This window comes from Polyergus mexicanus, unplaced genomic scaffold (assembly GCF_030449975.1).
Source record: "Polyergus mexicanus isolate NDT 795.1 unplaced genomic scaffold, iyPolMexi1.0 SCAF_14, whole genome shotgun sequence".
In the NCBI taxonomy this organism is placed as follows: domain Eukaryota; kingdom Metazoa; phylum Arthropoda; class Insecta; order Hymenoptera; family Formicidae; genus Polyergus; species Polyergus mexicanus.
The window spans coordinates 2,421,498-2,441,140 of record NW_027223334.1 but is presented as its reverse complement, the minus strand read 5'-3'; the positions used below and the strand labels follow the sequence as shown (position 1 = coordinate 2,441,140).

At 26.6% G+C, this 19,643-nt stretch overlaps 3 protein-coding genes across 8 annotated transcripts; 2 read left to right on the top strand and 1 right to left on the bottom strand.

Moving 5' to 3' along the window:
- The first annotated feature begins 260 nt into the window (after positions 1 to 260).
- Positions 261 to 5,367, top strand: Fand (Pre-mRNA-splicing factor SYF1 fand). 2 transcript variants are annotated; one of them, XM_070306780.1, is made up of 16 exons: positions 261 to 550; positions 650 to 798; positions 910 to 1,102; positions 1,181 to 1,231; positions 1,447 to 1,746; positions 1,871 to 2,012; positions 2,116 to 2,267; positions 2,359 to 2,579; positions 2,730 to 2,892; positions 3,023 to 3,136; positions 3,214 to 3,376; positions 3,453 to 3,562; positions 3,741 to 3,944; positions 4,230 to 4,443; positions 4,511 to 4,660; positions 5,204 to 5,367. In XM_070306780.1, exons 1-16 carry the CDS (start codon positions 497 to 499, stop codon positions 5,278 to 5,280), a joined length of 2,457 nt encoding a protein of 818 aa, XP_070162881.1. In that variant the 5' UTR covers positions 261 to 496; the 3' UTR covers positions 5,281 to 5,367. The 2 variants fall into 2 exon arrangements, with proteins under 2 accessions (XP_070162881.1, XP_070162880.1); XM_070306779.1 differs by having other exon boundaries at positions 910 to 1,231.
- A 2,479-nt stretch (positions 5,368 to 7,846) lies between these two features.
- On the top strand, positions 7,847 to 9,666 carry Pcid2 (PCI domain-containing protein 2). 3 transcript variants are annotated; one of them, XM_070307014.1, is made up of 5 exons: positions 7,847 to 7,883; positions 8,044 to 8,085; positions 8,175 to 8,267; positions 8,384 to 8,865; positions 8,959 to 9,666. In XM_070307014.1, the coding sequence occupies exons 2-5, from the start codon at positions 8,069 to 8,071 to the stop codon at positions 9,474 to 9,476; spliced, it is 1,110 nt and encodes a 369-aa protein (XP_070163115.1). In that variant the 5' UTR covers positions 7,847 to 7,883; positions 8,044 to 8,068; the 3' UTR covers positions 9,477 to 9,666. The 3 variants fall into 3 exon arrangements, with proteins under 3 accessions (XP_070163115.1, XP_070163114.1, XP_070163113.1); XM_070307013.1 differs by having other exon boundaries at positions 7,877 to 7,968; positions 8,959 to 9,665; XM_070307012.1 differs by having other exon boundaries at positions 7,877 to 7,968; positions 8,158 to 8,267; positions 8,959 to 9,615.
- A 336-nt stretch (positions 9,667 to 10,002) lies between these two features.
- On the bottom strand, positions 10,003 to 18,493 carry LOC138939366 (trichohyalin-like). 3 transcript variants are annotated; one of them, XM_070307069.1, is made up of 10 exons: positions 18,346 to 18,493; positions 18,241 to 18,274; positions 17,266 to 18,168; positions 16,791 to 16,969; positions 16,477 to 16,563; positions 15,870 to 15,957; positions 12,377 to 12,454; positions 11,735 to 11,894; positions 11,439 to 11,559; positions 10,003 to 10,545 (listed from the first exon to the last, which is right to left on the bottom strand). In XM_070307069.1, the coding sequence occupies exons 3-10, from the start codon at positions 17,532 to 17,534 to the stop codon at positions 10,490 to 10,492; spliced, it is 1,038 nt and encodes a 345-aa protein (XP_070163170.1). In that variant the 5' UTR covers positions 17,535 to 18,168; positions 18,241 to 18,274; positions 18,346 to 18,493; the 3' UTR covers positions 10,003 to 10,489. The 3 variants fall into 3 exon arrangements, with proteins under 3 accessions (XP_070163170.1, XP_070163169.1, XP_070163168.1); XM_070307068.1 differs by having other exon boundaries at positions 18,241 to 18,493; XM_070307067.1 differs by having other exon boundaries at positions 10,004 to 10,545; positions 17,266 to 17,542; positions 17,907 to 18,493.
- Between the last annotated feature and the right edge of the window lie 1,150 nt (positions 18,494 to 19,643).

Genomic DNA, 19,643 nt, shown 5'->3' with positions numbered 1-19,643 from the left:
CCCAATGAGCAGACAACAGCCCTTCCTGTTTCCTATTATCACGCGGAAAAGTTGGATCTAGTTCAACTTTTTCCGCGCGGCGGGAATTATATATTCATTACTTCCGGAAAAGCAAGCATTCGATTGGCCACCGCTTCATGCTGCGCGGCAAGCTTTACCGCGTCCTGTGTGCAGAAGCTATATGTCTATAGTCTAGATATACTATATCTATGTATAGGACTCTATTAGAAATGCTTCGAAGCTTTGTATTAACCAATCAGAATAAATAAATCTTTACTCTTTTTGTCCTGATTGGTCAATCAAACGCTTCGAAGCATTTCTAGCGTTTTCCCGACCGTAGCCTATATAATGTGAACTATAGTTTTCCAGCACTGGCAGTGAATTTCGGAAGATAATCACACATGTTTATGTGTGTTTCTTGCTGGAAGCTGGAAAGATTGCAGAAACAACTTTGTCCCATCAGTAGAGAGTAATTCAATAAAAAAAAGGAAAAGAAATGGAGTTTGTGCAGTCTGAAGATATAGATAACGAAGAAAATTTATATGCCTTTGTAAATATATTTATAATTTATAAAAATATTTGATATTTATAATCATATAAAAATATTGTTTATTAGTATGTATATAACCTTAAAAATTTTGTTAAACAGAATGAAGAGGATTTACCATACGAGGAAGAAATTTTACGAAATCCATTTTCAGTTAAACATTGGCAACGCTATATCGATCACCTAAAAAATTCAAAGAGTAAGAATTTAAATGTGGTGTATGAACGAGCATTGAAAGAACTTCCAGGCAGGTAAAATCATTCTTTTCATTTTTCTTTTTTTTTTTGTGTAACTGCTTGTGCATTTACTTAACATTATCTATTAATTTAAATATTACTTATTATATTTATCATTTATTACAGTTATAAGTTATGGTATAATTATCTTCGACAACGTATGAGCCAGTTAAAAGATCGATGTATAACAGATCCGTTATATGAAGATGTTAATAATGCATTTGAACGTGCTTTGGTATTTATGCATAAAATGCCACGCATATGGATGGACTATTGTACACTAATGACTGAACAATGTTATGTAACACGAACACGTCAGGTATTTGATCGTTCTCTTAGAGCACTTCCTATCACTCAACATCATCGTATATGGCCATTATATATTAATTTCTTAAAGAAACATAATGTTTATGAGACTGCTGTCAGGGTCTTCAGAAGATATTTAAAGGTAATAACGCTAATATATTTAATAATATTAATATTTTTGTAACAATTTATATTATAATTAATACTATTATATATTCGTCATGTTTTTTATTAGTATAAATATACATATTAAGAGTTGAGAAAACTATTTGTTTTTGGCAAAAATTTTATTATATTTTATTTTATTTGTTTATGTAAAATAATATATATGTATATGTATTTTGTATATATGTATAGTTGGCACCGGAAGATACAGAAGAATATATCGAATATCTAATATCAGTTGGTAGACTTGATGAGGGTGCTATAAAACTTGCACAGATTGTCAATCAAGATGATTTTGTATCAAAACACGGAAAATCTAATCATCAATTATGGAATGAATTATGTGATTTAATATCAAAAAATCCTGCTAAAATAAAGTCCCTGAATGTAGATGCTATTATTAGAGGTGGATTAAGACGTTATACAGATCAATTGGGACCTTTATGGAATTCACTAGCAGATTACTATGTCCGAAGCGGTCTCTTTGAAAGGGTATATAACTAGCTTTAGATATTTATATATAAATATAACACTTTATAATATTTTACAGTATATTATTGGTTACAAATGTTATGTTCTCTCTACATTATTATTTATCAAATTTAATATTATTCAGGCAAGAGATATTTATGAAGAAGCTATACAAACTGTTACTACTGTCAGAGATTTTACTCAAGTTTTTGATGCTTATGCACAATTTGAAGAACTTAGTCTTAAAAAACTTATAGAAGAAGCAGCAAAAAATCCCACTGAAGAAGGTAAATAATATGTATATTAATTTAATTTGCTAATAACTTTTATAATAAATAAGTTCACATATTTATTATAAATTTGATTATTAACTATATCTTTTTGTTTTAGATGATATAAAATTAGAATTGAGACTAGCACGATTGGAACATCTTATGGAAAGAAGATTATTGTTACTCAATTCTGTATTATTACGACAAAATCCACATAATGTAGCAGAATGGCACAAAAGAGTTAAGCTTTATGAAGGGCAACCACATGAGGTACAAAACATTATATGAATTTTATAAATGAATATATATATATATATATGTTATATATTATTATAATTAGTATATATACTTTTTTGTATAGATAATTAATACATACACAGAAGCAGTGCAGACAGTGCAACCACAATTGGCAGTTGGTAAATTGCATACATTGTGGGTTGCATTTGGCAAATTTTATGAGGAAAATGGACAAATAGAAGATGCTAGAGTTGTATTTGAAAAGGCAACTCATGTTCCGTATACTAAAGTAGATGATCTTGCTTCTGTGTGGTGTGAATGGGCAGAAATAGAAATTAAACATGGGTAAGTTTGGTTTATCCATTTAAATATCCCCATTAAATATGTTTTTTTTGCAATCAATATACAAATAATTTAATGTTATGAAAAATTGCTTGTTAAATCATAGAATAATTAAATTGAGATGAATGTCTTCTATGTATTATCATTATATAGAAATTGTAAAGAAGCTTTAAAACTCATGCATCGTGCTACTACAATGCCAGCTAGAAAAGTGGCATATCATGATGAAACAGAAACAGTGCAAATGAGATTATACAAATCCTTAAAAGTATGGTCTATGTATGCAGATTTAGAAGAAAGTTTTGGAACATTTAAGGTATATTGTGTGTGTGTGTGTGTGTGTGTGTGTGTGTGTGTGTATTTTACTTAGTGTGTATTTTATATAGTATCATATTTCTTATTATATTGCTGGTATATGTTTAATTTTACATATGTTTATTATACAGACTTGTAAAGCAGTATATGACAAAATAATCGACTTGAAAATTGCAACTCCTCAAATTATCATTAATTATGGACTCTTTCTAGAAGAAAACAACTACTTTGAGGAAGCGTTTAGAGTATGTTAAATATTTTTTTAAATTGCACATACATTAATAAATCTAATAATATTTTACAAAATTAATTTTATTTTTAGGCATATGAAAAAGGTATTGCATTGTTTAAGTGGCCTAATGTCTATGATATTTGGAATACATATCTCACAAAATTTTTGACTCGTTATGGTGGTACAAAATTAGAACGTACCAGGGATCTATTTGAGCAATGTTTAGAACATTGTCCACCAAAATATGCCAAAGGTATATAATTTGTTTTATAGATGATTTTAGATCAATATTATATAAAAAGAGAATAATTAATCTCTGTTTATTACAGCCTTATATTTATTGTATGCAAAATTAGAAGAAGAACATGGCTTAGCAAGACATGCTATGTCTGTGTATGAACGAGCGACAAATGCTGTTCTTCCAGAAGAGAAATTTGATGTAATATTTACACATATATATATATATATATATATATATACTAATAATTTATAATCTTGAAACAATTCTTATGTAAAAAGATTTATACTGCTGTATACTTATATATTTTGCAATCTTTTATTAATCTTTTGTGTATATATTAATTTCCAAATTTAAAAATTAATTTTTCAATTTGCAGATGTTTAATATATATATAAAGAAAGCTGCAGACATATATGGAGTGCCAAAAACTCGACAGATATACGAAAAGGCCATAGAAGTCTTAAATGATGAGAATACTAGAGAAATGTGTTTACGATTCGCAGAAATGGAGACCAAATTAGGAGAAGTAGACAGAGCGAGAGCGATATACGCACATTGTAGTCAAATATGTGATCCAAGGGTATGCTGTGTTATATGTATTTATAATGTAGTGAAAAAGCGTTACACATACAGTGTATTTATTTTAATTTAACAGGCAATTATTTTCAAAAATTACTAGTTATTCAAAAACTTCAGCTGTAACTTATTCTGTTTGGGATATGACAACCTTGATAGAGCAAATTTCTGAAACATTTTTTTGAATAACTAGTGATTTCGGAGATAACCGCGTGTTTCTACGCGAGATTAAACTGAGATACTTCGTATATATAACTTTTCTCATACATTGAACTAAAATACTATATAGGTCACATCAAACTTCTGGCAAATTTGGAAAGAATTTGAAGTTAGGCATGGAAACGAGGATACAATGCGTGAAATGCTTCGAATTAAGCGTAGTGTGCAAGCTATGTATAATACTCAAGTAAATATGATGTCTGCACAAATGTTGAATAATGCGTCTAACCAAATATTAGATGTTCCAATGGATGCTATGCGCTTGTTAGATAGTAAAATCACAGGTAATTAGAAATTAGTACTCTATTTTCTTTGTTTTTAAAAGATATCTTAACAAATTTTAATTTGCAGACAATGCTGCTAATATGAGAAAAGGTATTAAGTTTGTACGTGGTGTAACAGAAAAAGACGGTAAACCAGAATCTTCTGTAAATAATCCAGATGAGATTGATATCGATATAGATGACGAAAATGAAGAAAATGATGAAGAAATAGAAGAAGGTAGATTGATATATTTATAAATAGCTTCAAAATTTAAAAATGTTCTTTATATATATATATAAGCTCTTTTTTTCCTGTTTCTTTCAACATGGGTGAGATTATAGAATTATACAGAATTAAATTTCCATTATATTAAATTTTTATGATATTTTTCATAGATATATCAGGAAAATTTATCATTTGTCACAAGCATTTTTTAAATATTTATCTTTAAACATTAAACACAAACACTTTTATAATTAAAATGATTACATAATGATCAGAAGTTCTCTTAAATTTAAATGATTGATGAAGAATAAGATTGTTATCTTTTAAGGTTCAATTACATTCTATCTTCATTGATCTTGAAAAGCTGTTGTTATATTGATAATCTTTCTAAAAGAAAATATCAATTCTAAACTAATAAATATAAATCTGTCATCGAAATTTAATGTGGAGAAAATAAAAAATTTTATTTATTATACATACAGGCACATGTACACAGACACACACACACACACACACATACAAAATCACTTTTTAATAATATTTATTTATTTTCAGATGTACCGATTGAAAAACGAACTATACCATCACAAGTATTTGGTAGTTTAAAAACAGTTGAAGTTGAAAATGATTAAAATTTTAGCATGACGATTGGACAAAACGTATATGTAACAATTATATAATCTTATTATATAAAACATATTATTTTTTGATTAATAAATGCAATTTTTTAAAAATTTCCTTAAACATATTTGTAGAAATATCATATCTGTATATTTATCATTTTTAATAAAAAGAACGATTTTTGTATATGCAACTTGCATAATTAAAAAGTAACAAAATATACACATATATGTATTAGTAAATAATAATACTAATTACTGCATGTATGTATAATAAAATCTACTAAAGTAATATAGTATATATAGTAAATTATATATTTAATGAAATATGTGATTTATAATATTAAAACACGTAGTCCTTTTTTATTGGATTTTTTTTTCTTGTTATATCATTATTTTTCATTTTTTTCATAAATATTTTCAAAAGTAAATTTTTATATCTTGATTTATATAAATTAATTTTTCAAACTACGAAAGAATAAAAAATTCTATAGCTATTTAGGCTACCGGAAATAAGTTGGCGTTGATCATATTTTTGAATAATTAACAGCTTAAACTTAAACGATTGCTCCTTAATTGCTCCGTCAGAATCCACAATTGCTTCCCTTTTAAAATTAATAGTTTTTGAAATATTTACAAAAAATTTATTATTTTCACTCAAAAACATATTTCCAATAGTTTTTTGCAACTATATCCAGCATGAAATGATTTCTCCTTAATTGCTCCATCATTATTTTCATGATTTATTGCATTTTTTATCGAAAATTAACAAATTAATCATTTTCGAAGCGACGCCGTCGCCACCTATCGGAACTATATAGCTCAGTAGCCAACGGCGAGAATATTCAAACATAATATAACACCTCTATTGTTTATAACTATATCTCAAAGAGCTTAAACAATGGGCGCGTTCAGGAAACACAACTGTTGAGCATCGTCTTCAACACTCGACGTTGATTTGTTGGTTCTAGAAGTAAGAACCAATCACGTTCGATTGCTACTCAACGGTTGTGTCTCCTGAACGCACCCTACCCAGACAGCACAAGGATGTCCTTAGGACGTCCAAAGGACATCCAGGACATACATGTAGGATATCCTCAGGATATCCCATTGTAATCCTCAGATATCCTCTGGATGTCCTGAGGAAGAGTAAATGATAGCCGTATATTAACCTCTGGAGAATCCAGGGAGATCCTGTGGAACGTCCTAAGGATTTTTATAGGATATGTTAGGGATATTTTTCGTATGTTTCAAGGAGCAAACTTTAAAATTTAAATATAAATTAAAATTATGTTTTGTTATTTACTACCAATATTAAAAATCTAATATTAAAAATAGTTCACGGTTCTTTAATATTTGAGGCTTTCGTGCTGTACATGAATATTTTAGGTTTGGCTCCCGGGTTTGAGTTGTGTAATATTTTCTAAACAATCCAATATCTGAATTCCCTATGTTGGGATTGCATCAAAAATTGAACTGATAGAAAATAATTACATTTGTAATTTCCTGTCAGTTGCTCTTTGCAAGCTTTATATAATTCTTATGACCAAATCTAAAATACGAGTTCGCGTGTCGCATAGCGGTAAACAAACGAACTAGCGGTTAAATACTATTGTTTGTAAAGTTTTTGGAATGTTGCGAACAGTAACATTTCTCATGAAATATTAAATAAATAATAATTGTGGATATATGAAAATGTGCGCATCAAATTCAATTATTAATATTAAACGAAATTAACGTTAACAATTAATTGCACATGTATATGTCCTCTGGAAATCCAAAAGACATCCAATATAATAGACAGGGTAGATATATCCTACAGACATCCAGGGGTTATCCAGTGGACATTTATAGGACATTAATACTTATTATGATACTTAAGATTTCTAAATTATATAAAATAGCCGACACAACTAAAAATAATTATGTATGCATATTAAACTTTTATAAATATATTTATAATAATATCTTAAAACATCCTACAAATGTCCTGAACCGTCCTGGACATATTCAGGATGATCTTGAGGATGTTTTGTGCTGTCTGGGTATGTTCCTTATTGATTTTTTGGTAGAATAATTGCATCTCACTTGCTTTATTATGATATTCGCGATCGCTCCACTTGTATAATTAATCTTTTTATGATATATTAGCAAAAAAAACCAATTATTTTCTTGTAGAAACATATTTTTTGTAGTCTACTGCAAGTATATCCAATATAAAACGATTGTTCCTTAATTGCCCATTTCGTTACTCTCGGTCATTACGTCACTAAAAACAGTGTACTCTTCTACTCCTACAGCCTTGTTACTGTCATTGTAGACGATCCTTAAGACGGTCTTGAAATAAGAACTGACTATGAATACCGGCCCTGTTGTAGATCCGGACTTAAGTGAGAATTCACATCTCGCAGAAAAGCAGAAAGCAGAAAAGTAAAAGCCAATCAGAATTCGTGATAGAAAAGTAGAAGCCTGATTGGCTTCTGCTTTCCGTTTTTCTGCCAAGGTGTGAATCCGGCCTAACACTCGATGCTCGTCGTTTGACGCTGCCATGTAAAGGCACTTTTATACTGTGATTATACCGTGACTCTATTATCTTTCTATGGAATTTACTGAAGGTAGTATTATTTGATTGACAATTAGTTACGCGCACAAAGATTTATTATTTTTATTTTAATCGAAATGGATTCTTATATAATGCAGGTAATATGAAAAATTGATAAATATACTCATATGGTATATTAAAATTGATGTTTTATCTTATTTTTTATTTTTTAGATTCGGCGAACATGGCTTAACCAGGATGGAGAAGCATTGGCAGTAAGTTACACACGAATATATTTTAATCAAAGATGATTATATATATCGTGTATAAATATTATCTTTTTAAAGGATCTTTTATCTCTAAGACACAATCACGTCTCAACATCGGAAACTGGCATAATGAAGGCTGTAGAACATTTATCTGCACCATTAGATGATTTGGTACTTTGTCACTTAAAGTAAGATACATTAATTTTCTTTAATATATATATATATATATATATATATATATATATATATATATATATACATTAAAATATGTACTTTACATTGGATATTATATTTCTTTTTCTAGAGCTACATCTGCTATGAACAAGAAGGATGCCCTTACTATGTATAATTTTCAAAGTTCAGCTGTACAATGTCTTGCTAAGATTCTTCAAATGCAAAAGGAAGAAAACTGGATGTTGCCAGTAATGAATATAATGTGTCTAGAATTAAGATTATCCGCGATAGCTGCAGAAAATTCAAAGTGTAACAAAAATATAAAGCACGGAGAAGTTCTTGAGAAGTGTGCCGAATGTTTGATGGCTTGTTTTCGTGTTTGTGCAGCTGATAATAGAAGTTCAGAAGAAGATACAAAACGATGGGGAATGCTAGCCTTAATTAATCAATTATTGAAAGTTTATTTTAGAATTAATAAATTACATTTGTGTAAACCTTTGATACGGGCTATAGAGTCATCTCCTTATAAGGACCACTTTGCATTGGCACAACAAATTACATATAAATTTTTTGTTGGTCGAAAAGCAATGTTTGACAGTCAATATAAAATGGGTAAGTACACTTTTCTATAACTTTACAAGCACAATCATTTTGTAATTTATTTCATTGAAATATATGAACAGATAAACTGCAAAATTGTTTCAGCTGATGAATACCTGACTTATGCATTCGAACATTGCCATATACAATGTACAAAAAATAAGAGATTGATCTTAACTTATCTTATACCTGTGAAAATGTTATTAGGGTATATGCCAAAGCAAAGTCTTTTAGAAAAATATAATTTAATGGAATTCTGGGAGCTTATGGAATCTGTAAAAAAAGGAGATTTACATTCTTTGGAAGGAGTAATGGCAAAACATGAAATCTTTTTTATAGATGCCGGCATATATTTAATCGTGGAAAAAATGAAACTGATTGCTTACAGAAATTTATTCAAAAAAGTATATTTAGCATTAAATACACATCAAATACCAGTTCAAAGTTTGCTTATAGCATTACAAATAAATGGAATGGAGGATATAGATATGGATGAGACGGAATGTCTTCTCGCAAATTTGATATATGAAGGCAAGATTAAAGGCTACATATCTTATCAACATAAAAAGTTAGTTATATCTAAACAAAATCCTTTTCCTCCATTATCTACGATTGTATTCTAAATGACTGTAATTGTAATTTATATCACTATTATTTTTCCAATAAATATATTTTTTTTTTACAATTTTATTATAATACTATTGTAAATATTATAAAATAAAAATGTAAAAAAAATTATCAAAGGAAGCAAGTATATTCAAATCAGTATAAGATAAAAAGATTTAAAAAAAAAATATATCATCTCTGCCATTTCCAATCATTGAATTCTTCTAATTAGAATCAGTACAGCTAATGTTCATTATTCAAATGTTTAATCTTCGTTTTTAAAATTAACACTGGATTGGCAAAATAACTTATTTAAAGGTCTATCTATAATATGTGAAATAAGGATACAATTCATTTATGAAAACACAAAGCATGCATTTTTATATTAAATGCATATGAAATGACTTTATTTTTTCTATAATAAAAATAAAAGTAGGGATTAAAAGTGAAATTTCACAATATGGATATTCAATTATAATAATAATACTAAGAGAGATTGGTCTATTTTATACATTCGCTATCTTTTATTTTAAAATTTAGATACAGTATATAATTGTCTTATCAATATTATTTAATTAAAAAACGTAATTTTAATTTAAAAACTATATTCTTTTCAAATATTGTAATTAATACAAATAAATTAAAAATAGCATTTACAAATTAGCGCACTATTATAGTTCAGTATTTATGTATTTTTATTTGTTCATTGTTAATTTTATTTTATAAGCATTATATCTAATTTAAACATCATGTTATTATTTATAATTAATATTATTTTTGACAACTTCATCTTATTTTACACATTGTCCTCTGATTACTGACCATTTATGTAATTTGAATTCTTTATTATTAATTATTTGCGCTGATGATGGCCCAAAAAAGAGTTCGAAACGTTCGCTTTACAGCAATAGTAGTTGATTAATTACAGTAAAGTATGCACGTTAAGAACTTCATTGCTATTTTTAATTTATTTGTATTAATTTTTTAAGAAGTGTATGTTTATTATTAATTTATTATTATATCTGTAGTATCAATTATAGCGTGGACCTCTATAAAATCCTCTACCGACGTTGTAGTTGGCAAATCCTGTAAAATTTTTTTAATATGTGTTTGAAGTTTTTTGTTAATTATGCGATTTATTCATAATATATTAACTTTCATAAAATAAAAAAAGACTACTCAAAATTCTACATATTATCAATGTTCAATGGGTCACATAAATTGATTTTCTATTATCAATATTCTTCAATAAAGGACAGAATATTAAATTGTAAATATTAAATTAGACATGCAATATAACAAGAATTATTAATTAATTAAATCATTTGGAGATTCTATTGTCAAAATTATCTTGTTATGCATTATCATTATAAGAATCAAAGAGAGAAAATTTATCTCTACTTGAAATTCTATTTAAAAAATTAAGAGAATGGTGGCCTCAAAATATCAAGAAAATATCTTTGAAAAAAAATCGTATTTTTTTTTTAACTTAAAACTTTTACAAAATCTTTTTCTGAGAAAATTTCTCATACATTAAAAAATCAGAGATTAAAATAATAAATAATTATTCTATTTCTTCATTTCCAAATTAGAAGTTTTATATATTTGTTAGAACAGAAAAATAAATTTTTTTATCTTTTCTATCGCACAGTTTCTCTCTTGTATTTTTTTTTCGTGCTTATAAAATATAGGCAGTTAGCAAAGAGAGAAAAATGTAACTCTCTTTTTAATTTATGCAATCTATATTTTAATGTTTCTATAAAATATAGTATTAATCAGATTCGACTTCAATAAAATATGAAACACAAACTAAATAATGATAACAAATCAGAGTATGATATCAAAGAATGGGGAGAAAAAAAAAAAAAAAAAAAAAAAAAAAAAAAAAAAAACCGGAACTGTATAATTCAACCATAAAATTTAGCAGAAAAATTTGATCAAAGACAACCTGATTCTCAGTCAATGATATGCAAACTTACTGAGAGGATATGGTTGCCACTTGCTCATACCATGTGGAAATGGCGCAGGAAATATTGGCGCGATAGGCCAAATCATGGGCGGCGCCTGTATTCTATACATTGGCATCGATCCAGGAAAACGCTGAAGGAAATATCATTTTGTACACACAAGCTCCGTGATCTAGATACTCACTGAATTCGCTCAATGTAAATATTTCAAATAATCGATCAGTTTCTTAACTCTTTCAATATTGAGCAATTTAAGTAAAAGCATTTTAATCTATTTGTATTATCAGTTTCCTTAATATTACACTTACCATATCGTAAAAGCTATATGAAGGAATATAGCTTGAGGCTTGTGACAATGATACTCGATCATCCGATTCATGTGATCGATTTCTTCTAGATGAAAACTTATTTTCACCAAAGTCTTCCTTGCCTTTTTTGGCTCTATTTGAGGGTGAACTACTCCTGTTTCTAAAATTAAAAAAAAAAAAATTTTTTTATGCTTTATCCGACAAAAATGTATTTTAGGACTATACTTAATTACATCATAACTTCATTACAAAGAAGTTTTGCTCAAAATATCAGAAAATTATAGCGATATTTTTCTAATTGCACAATTTTTAAATCTCATATTAATTAATATACAGAATAGCCCATAAACTCGAAACACTTCAGAATATATATTTATTAAAACTTCTTTTTTTTTACTGAAATTTCTGAATTTTTTTTCTGATTTTATAGATAAGTTTTATTCCTTTTATATATATATATATATATTCTCTCATTTCTATTATTTCTTTATATTTCTGTATAATAACTAAACTTTCAACTTGCTACCACAATGCATTTTCCATTCAACGAAGTACAATTTTAAACTAATTTCTTAAAATATTGATCTTATTATTGGACAATTTATTAGCTCGTTATTTATTGATAGATTAATTGTAACTGACCTGTCGCTCTTATACTGGTTATCCGTTCGTCTAAACTGATCATATCGACGTCCGATTGATCTGTGCGATCTGGAATTACTACATTAATATTTGTTATTACACAGCACAAAATGTTGCCACTGCTAAACCATTATTGTCTGTAAATTTGAATGTTTGTTGATTTCCCTTCTTATATATTAAGAGACATATTTCTATATTTTAGTACAAATAGAATTTCTTTCAATTTAATGTATCATATTTTTTATTAATTTTTTCTACATGATAAGAAAATTACAAGTTTTACAGACATTTATTTATTATAAAATTCTTAGAATATTGTTTACTGTTAGATTTTTCGTTATAAAATATGTGTATTTCTTATTTTCAAAAGAACGAATTTAATTAATTTTGCTTTAAGTAAAATAAAATTTAGCAGTGGCCATTGATTCAGCAATGAATCGCAACATGTTAATTAAATTAAGATTACAAATGATCGTTGCGCAAGAATTACTTTAAATTTCTTTCTCTTTGTTGATATTATAAAATTATGATATTGATAATTTTTGTTTGTTTTAAAAATATAACAATGTTAGTATATATTTAATTAAGTAACTCTCGAATAATATTTAATTCAAACAACTTTATATCCATAACATATCTCATATATAATTGAAAATAAAAGATTAAAGAATTATAAGATTTATAATAAATGCTTCATTGTTCAGTCCATACAATTGTGTCCATGACAATATTCAATTGTCAAAAATAAGTTTAACAATCCTGAGAAATATATACATGTGTTCATGACAATATACAATTGTCAAAAACAACTTTAACAATTCTGAAAAATATCCAGATACTAACAATGGAATACTCATATTCAATAAGTGATGAAATAAACATTTGTTTCACTTATAAAATAGATTATATTTATTGTTAGTTCAACCAACTTTATATCCATAATATAGCCATATATTTAACTCATATATTCATAATGTATAATTCTATTTATGGCTATCAAAAATGATTTAGAAATATCTTCAATTATATAATATGTGTATTACATATATATAATGCAATACTTATATTTATATTAATTATATAATTTATATTAATTATATAATTTATATTAATTATAATTTATATTTATATTAATAATAAATAAGAGAAGTACTCAAATATATTGCTTTTTGAAATACTATAAAATATTTTATTTGTTTAATATATATGGTATTTTAATATTTTATACTATCATTATGTGCATTAACATAAATTTTGAACATATCCAATATTTTAGACATAAAATCTGACCAATTTTTAATGCTGGAATAATATTGTTCATTAAATCCAATAAATTTAACACTATTGAAATATTTGTTTATCTTAAATAAAAATTTAATACCGAAAAACAAATATTCAAAAACATCTATATTTTAATGTGAAGATTTATTTTATAAACCGATAAACAAAAGTTTGCATGTGTTATCTGAAATAAAGACTTTCTTTTCAAAAAATATCGAAATTTCTGTCATTTTTTATATATAATTTCGCTCTCAAAACTCTTTTCATCCATATTATTATCTACCAAATATATTTTCTCTTTTTTTTCTAATTATTAAAAAGTTGTTATTAATATTGAGCTATTATTCGAGTACTTTTCTCTTTCTCTTTTTTCTCCCTTTCCTTCTCTCCTTCTCCCGCTCTCTTTCTCTCTCTCTCTCTCTCTCTCATCTACATTAATTACACACACATATATATATAGAATGTTTTCTTACCAATTATGCAGAGCTTACCTGTTATGTGGAGCTTATTTATCCTATTAAAAAAAATTTGTTGCTCATCGTTGAATAATTTTCATTTTGTTCTAAAATATTTTACTGCAAATTACATTCAAAATATTATAAGTTTAGAAGAAAGAAATCATTTGACTAAAGATTATATATTATAATTTGGATGACTTAGTTTATCAATTCAGTTCATATTAATGTCTTCATAAATGACGTTTTTCTTACGAGGAGGAAAAATAACAATGGATGAATATGTACCAAGATAATATATCTAAATAATATATGCACATCAAAGTTATAATTATATTCAGAAGTTAATATCTATGAAAAAAGGGTATTTTTTATCAATAAAAATGTATGAGATGCAGATGAAAGAATGTGATAAAGATTAAATGGACAAAAGAGATTACAAAATACAGACTATATAATATATGAAAGAATATATAAAGTAAAGTAGAAAAGATGAAGATAGTAAAACAAATAACTCCATAGCAATAAAAAAGCAAAAATCAAAACTAACTGTTACATTAGATATATCATCAATAATTTGATATATATATATATATATATAAGCAAAATGCCAATTATTAAAGGTTTTTCCTTTGAAAACCTATATATCCAAGTTTGCTCTTTCTGTCTTCCTGTGCTGCAATATCTGGTTAAAAAAATGTCGTTAGAAGTTCATTAATATATATTTTATATTATAGTTTTCCTCAAATGTTCAGGCAATATTCTTGACTGCATATAATTCTTAACCTTTTTAATGATGATCAAATTGTTCTTATCTTGCTATCTTGTAAAATTGAATATATTCAGATTGTAGACCAAGATTTAGATTTAGATTAGATAAACATTTAAATAAACATTTGTAACAGTAATTAGATGTTTTCTATAGATGAATCCAATTGACTATTCATCTTTCTCATTTTGACAGCAATTAAATATGTATGTATGTGTGCGTGTATAAGCAATACTCAACATACTGTATATACCCATATCAAATTATAATTATATTTATAACACTATAACATACGTAACGTTATATAAATTCAAGAAAAAACAGAAGCTTCTAATTTTACTGTTAAGAAATTTGTATCAAAAATAATGTATAAACAATATAAATTTCCAAATTATATTAAATTAACAATACATATGTATTTTAAACATATATGCGATGAAATATACAGGATATAAATCATTAAAAGTCTTACAAATTAATATTTCTGAAATTAAATGAGGTGAAATTTGATGCAAAAATGCATCACACAATGCCCACTTTGATACCAAATAGATGCTGGAAAATAAGGATTTTATATCTCATTCAGATTCAAAAATATTATTAGCCTGTAATACCTTTTTAATGATTCACTCTAAATGTAAGCAATACTCAATATATATATCCATATAAAATTATATGTATAAGCAATACTCAATATATATATCCATATAAAAATATATAGTATAAGCAATATTCAATATATATATATATACATATATATATCCATATAAAAATATATATTAGACTGGTGATTAAAATTAATGTCAAAAACGAAACAAAAACTTTTCCACCAATCTAATATGTAAGCGATACTTAATATATATATATATATATATATTTAATTATTTATTTATAACTATATATCTATTGTTGCCATTCTGAGCTTAAGAACTCATAAATAGCTCTTATAATTTTATTATTATTATATTATCTAATTTCGAATAAATACCTATACTGAGTGTTTGTTTTATATGTGTTGATAGATGTACTTTCCCAGGTATCACTGCTTTCTTCATCTGATAATTTTTTTTCTGGAACTACCAACATAATTCAAATATTATTTTTTATCATTTATACTGTTATCATATTGTATATGTATATGTATATATGTATATATATATATATATATATATATATATATATATATATATATATATATATAAATAGTTAGTAAAAATATTTCCTATTAATTAGATAAATATAGGATTCTTTTACATTATTTTATTAATAAATGGTTATATGTAGGCATGGTTATATGTATGTTATTAAATTTATCATTATATTTTTTTATATGAAAAATTTTTACTAATAACAAAAGTAAATAATATGAAAATAATATGTATTATGAAAAAATAATACGTATTATGGTTATCTAGTAACTAAAATTATAAGATCTATAATATTATTATTGTTTATTATAAATATGGAATATTTCTTTTTTAGTGTGTGCGCTGTTTTTTTTGACACTATATATACACTAAATTATTAATTAATAACAATAAAATTATTTTAATTATTGCTTACTTTTATGAAAATATAAATAATAACACAAATACCTAATTTGTTGTCTCGTACAAATCTGATCTTTTGCATTTCATCTTGCGCTGTTTTTCTTTTTTCAAATATTGGACGTGATCCTTCATCTATAATTAATCACTTTTTTCAGTCAGTTAGCTGATTGTATACATTATGCATTTGTTACATCTTGTTACTTCTCATTATATATATATATTTTTTAATTATATAATATTATATATAATTATATATATGTTAATCATGCAATATGTTGAAGTATTTTATATAGTTGAGTATCATAAAAAGATTAAAAAAAAAAAGAGAGAAGTCAAATTTATATTGAATAATGCTTTACTTTTTCTTCTTGGAAGAACTATGTCATCCGGATCAATATTTCGTTCAATCTTGTTCTTTGATGTGTCTTGACTCCTTGTTCGATGATCTCTTCTTTTATAAACATCTATCTTGATTCTATGTAACTCTTTTTCATCAATGATTGTATTTTTTTGATATTTGAATGACGACATTTTCAATCTAAGAGCATTTCAAAAATATTATATGAATTTTACTTTCCAAAATATTCTTCATAAAGAAATTAAGTTTATATCACAGTTATATTTTTTATATTACTACACTCTTTATGTTATATAATTTCATATATATTATTTATATTTATAAATTAAGACATTTATATATATTTTTATAATATATATATATATATATATATATATATATATATATATACTATATAATATAGTATATTGCTATATTAAATTTAATGTTTTGTCTTAATAATTTATAGTTTATAATTAAATAATTTTCTATATTACTCTTCAGGATATTTATAATCAGCAGTTCTTCGTTGTAGGCTATTGCTTTTGCTTCGTTGTAAAACACTTTGCTTCTGATGAATTTTCAACGCCTGAGCCCGATTTCTTTCATACTCTTCAATCATTTTTAACTTTCGTGCTTCGTGCTGTCTTTCCTTTTCTTGTGCTATGTACCATTGCTGTCTTACTTGCCATAGTCTTTCTTGCTTATCTTTTCTTTCTTTTTCTTCCAATGCCGATTTTGACTTCTCTCTTTGATAAGAATTCATTGTTATCACTGTTAAAAAAAATAAAATCTTATATAGCTACCCTGATAGGAAAACATTTATAAAATTATATGACAAAATCTAACATGAAATTCATGATTTGCAATTATACAGATATATTGTTTTAAAAAATAAATGTAAAATTTTTCTTTTATAAAATATTGATAACTGTTTGTACAATTAATTTCTAAATAATATTTCAGCAAAACTTTGATATAGCAAATCATCTTAGCAGTATATTTGCAAAATTAAATTTAGAAAGAAATAGTTCGTAAGGATTTCGAGGAGGAAAGGCTGGATGTTTTTCGTTTTTCGGAATTAATGCTCGACTTGTTAAAATAAGATGTGTAAGGTTTATTGCTCTAATTCCCGTACACGGAGAAATCTTTTACGATGACGCTCGATCTTTTCTCGAATGTTCTCTTCTACGTGGCTTGTGGGCTCAACGTGGTGATCCGCCCGTTCTCGGGGATCGCTTCCTGATCTTCCGTAATTAACTAAAGAAGTGCCCCGGAGAGGTCCGCCTTGATCGTCCAGTTGTTTTTCGTAAACCCGGCTTGACTTAGCGTGAATTTATTTTTCGTCGAACTAATATGAAAGCTAACTTGCTACGCACCTCACAATTTCCTCTCAGACTCTAAAAGGTAACATTTCATGAGCAGTAAAAAAGCAGCAGCAGTTTAGAAAGTAACTAGAATCGGTGACGTACTTCCGGCGCAAGTTTTTGCTGTTTGAAGTTCATCCTGTTGAACAGCAAAGCAACTGTGTAAAAACTGTGTTTTTTTGGTTATACAGTATGTGTCAATATACGTACAAAGAGAAGAAGCCTGAGAGAGCTCAATGTCGACGATTTTCGTGGGACGATTTTTCTAGGCCGTAGAGCAGCGCCGTGCATCCACTTTTAGGAATTAGAAACACTTACCCACGCAAGATTGATATTGCAGAAACATTACGAAATGTTGCTGCAACGTTGTTATGATATTGCAGCAACAGTAAAATGTCCGCCTACAGAAATATTGCAATATAATATTGCAGCAACATAGCAATATAATATATATGCAATAAAATGCTTTATGTATATTGATCGACATAATATCTTTAACATATGAAAAAAATAATAAGAAATTAGGCATATAAGAATCAGGATTTAGTGTGTATATAGATTTTCTGTATTATAATAATAACGAAATTGTAAAATGTAAATTTTTTAGTACACATTCGACTTCTTTCAGTGACAGAGAATATCTAAGAGAAATAAGAAAAAACACAATTTGCAATTGTGTAAATTCACAATTTCTTTGTATTCGAAATATTCAGATATCCGGATGCAAAAAGATTGTGGTGAATTTACGCATACGAGTTTTTTCACATCTCTCTTGTCTTTATACCCAGACAGCACAAAACATCCTCAGGATCATCCTGAATATGTCCAGGACGGTTCAGGACATTTGTAGGATGTTTTAAGATATTATTATAAATATATTTATAAAAGTTTAATATGCATACATAATTATTTTTAGTTGTGTCGGCTATTTTATATAATTTAGAAATCTTAAGTATTATAATAAGTATCAATGTCCTATAAATGTCCACTGGATAACCCCTGGATGTCTGTAGGATATATCTGCCCTGTCTATTATATTGGATGTCTTTTGGATTTCCAGAGGATGTTCCACAGGATCTCCCTGAATTCTCCAGAGGTTAATATACGGCTATCATTTACTCTTCCTCAGGACATCCAGAGGAGATCTGAGGATTTCAATGGGATATCCTGAGGATATCCTACATGTATGTCCTGGATGCCCTTTGGACGTTCTAATAAGGACATCCTTGTGCTATCTGGGTTTAATCTCAAAATTTATTTATTAAAATCTGAAGTATCTTTTGCATATTAGAAAATTATTATCAAATTTTTGATTTTATATAAGAATGGAAACTATTAAAAGAATTCTTAGTCCAATGTCTGAGCGCCTGTATTAGGGTTATATCATACAATTTAAGCTAATAAAAATAGTTATTATATCTTTAATCTTATTAGTTGCTCTTTTTTTTTGCTTTTTGGATAAATTATGGACCACTAAACGTTGTAAATAAAGGATTTGTAACCATCTA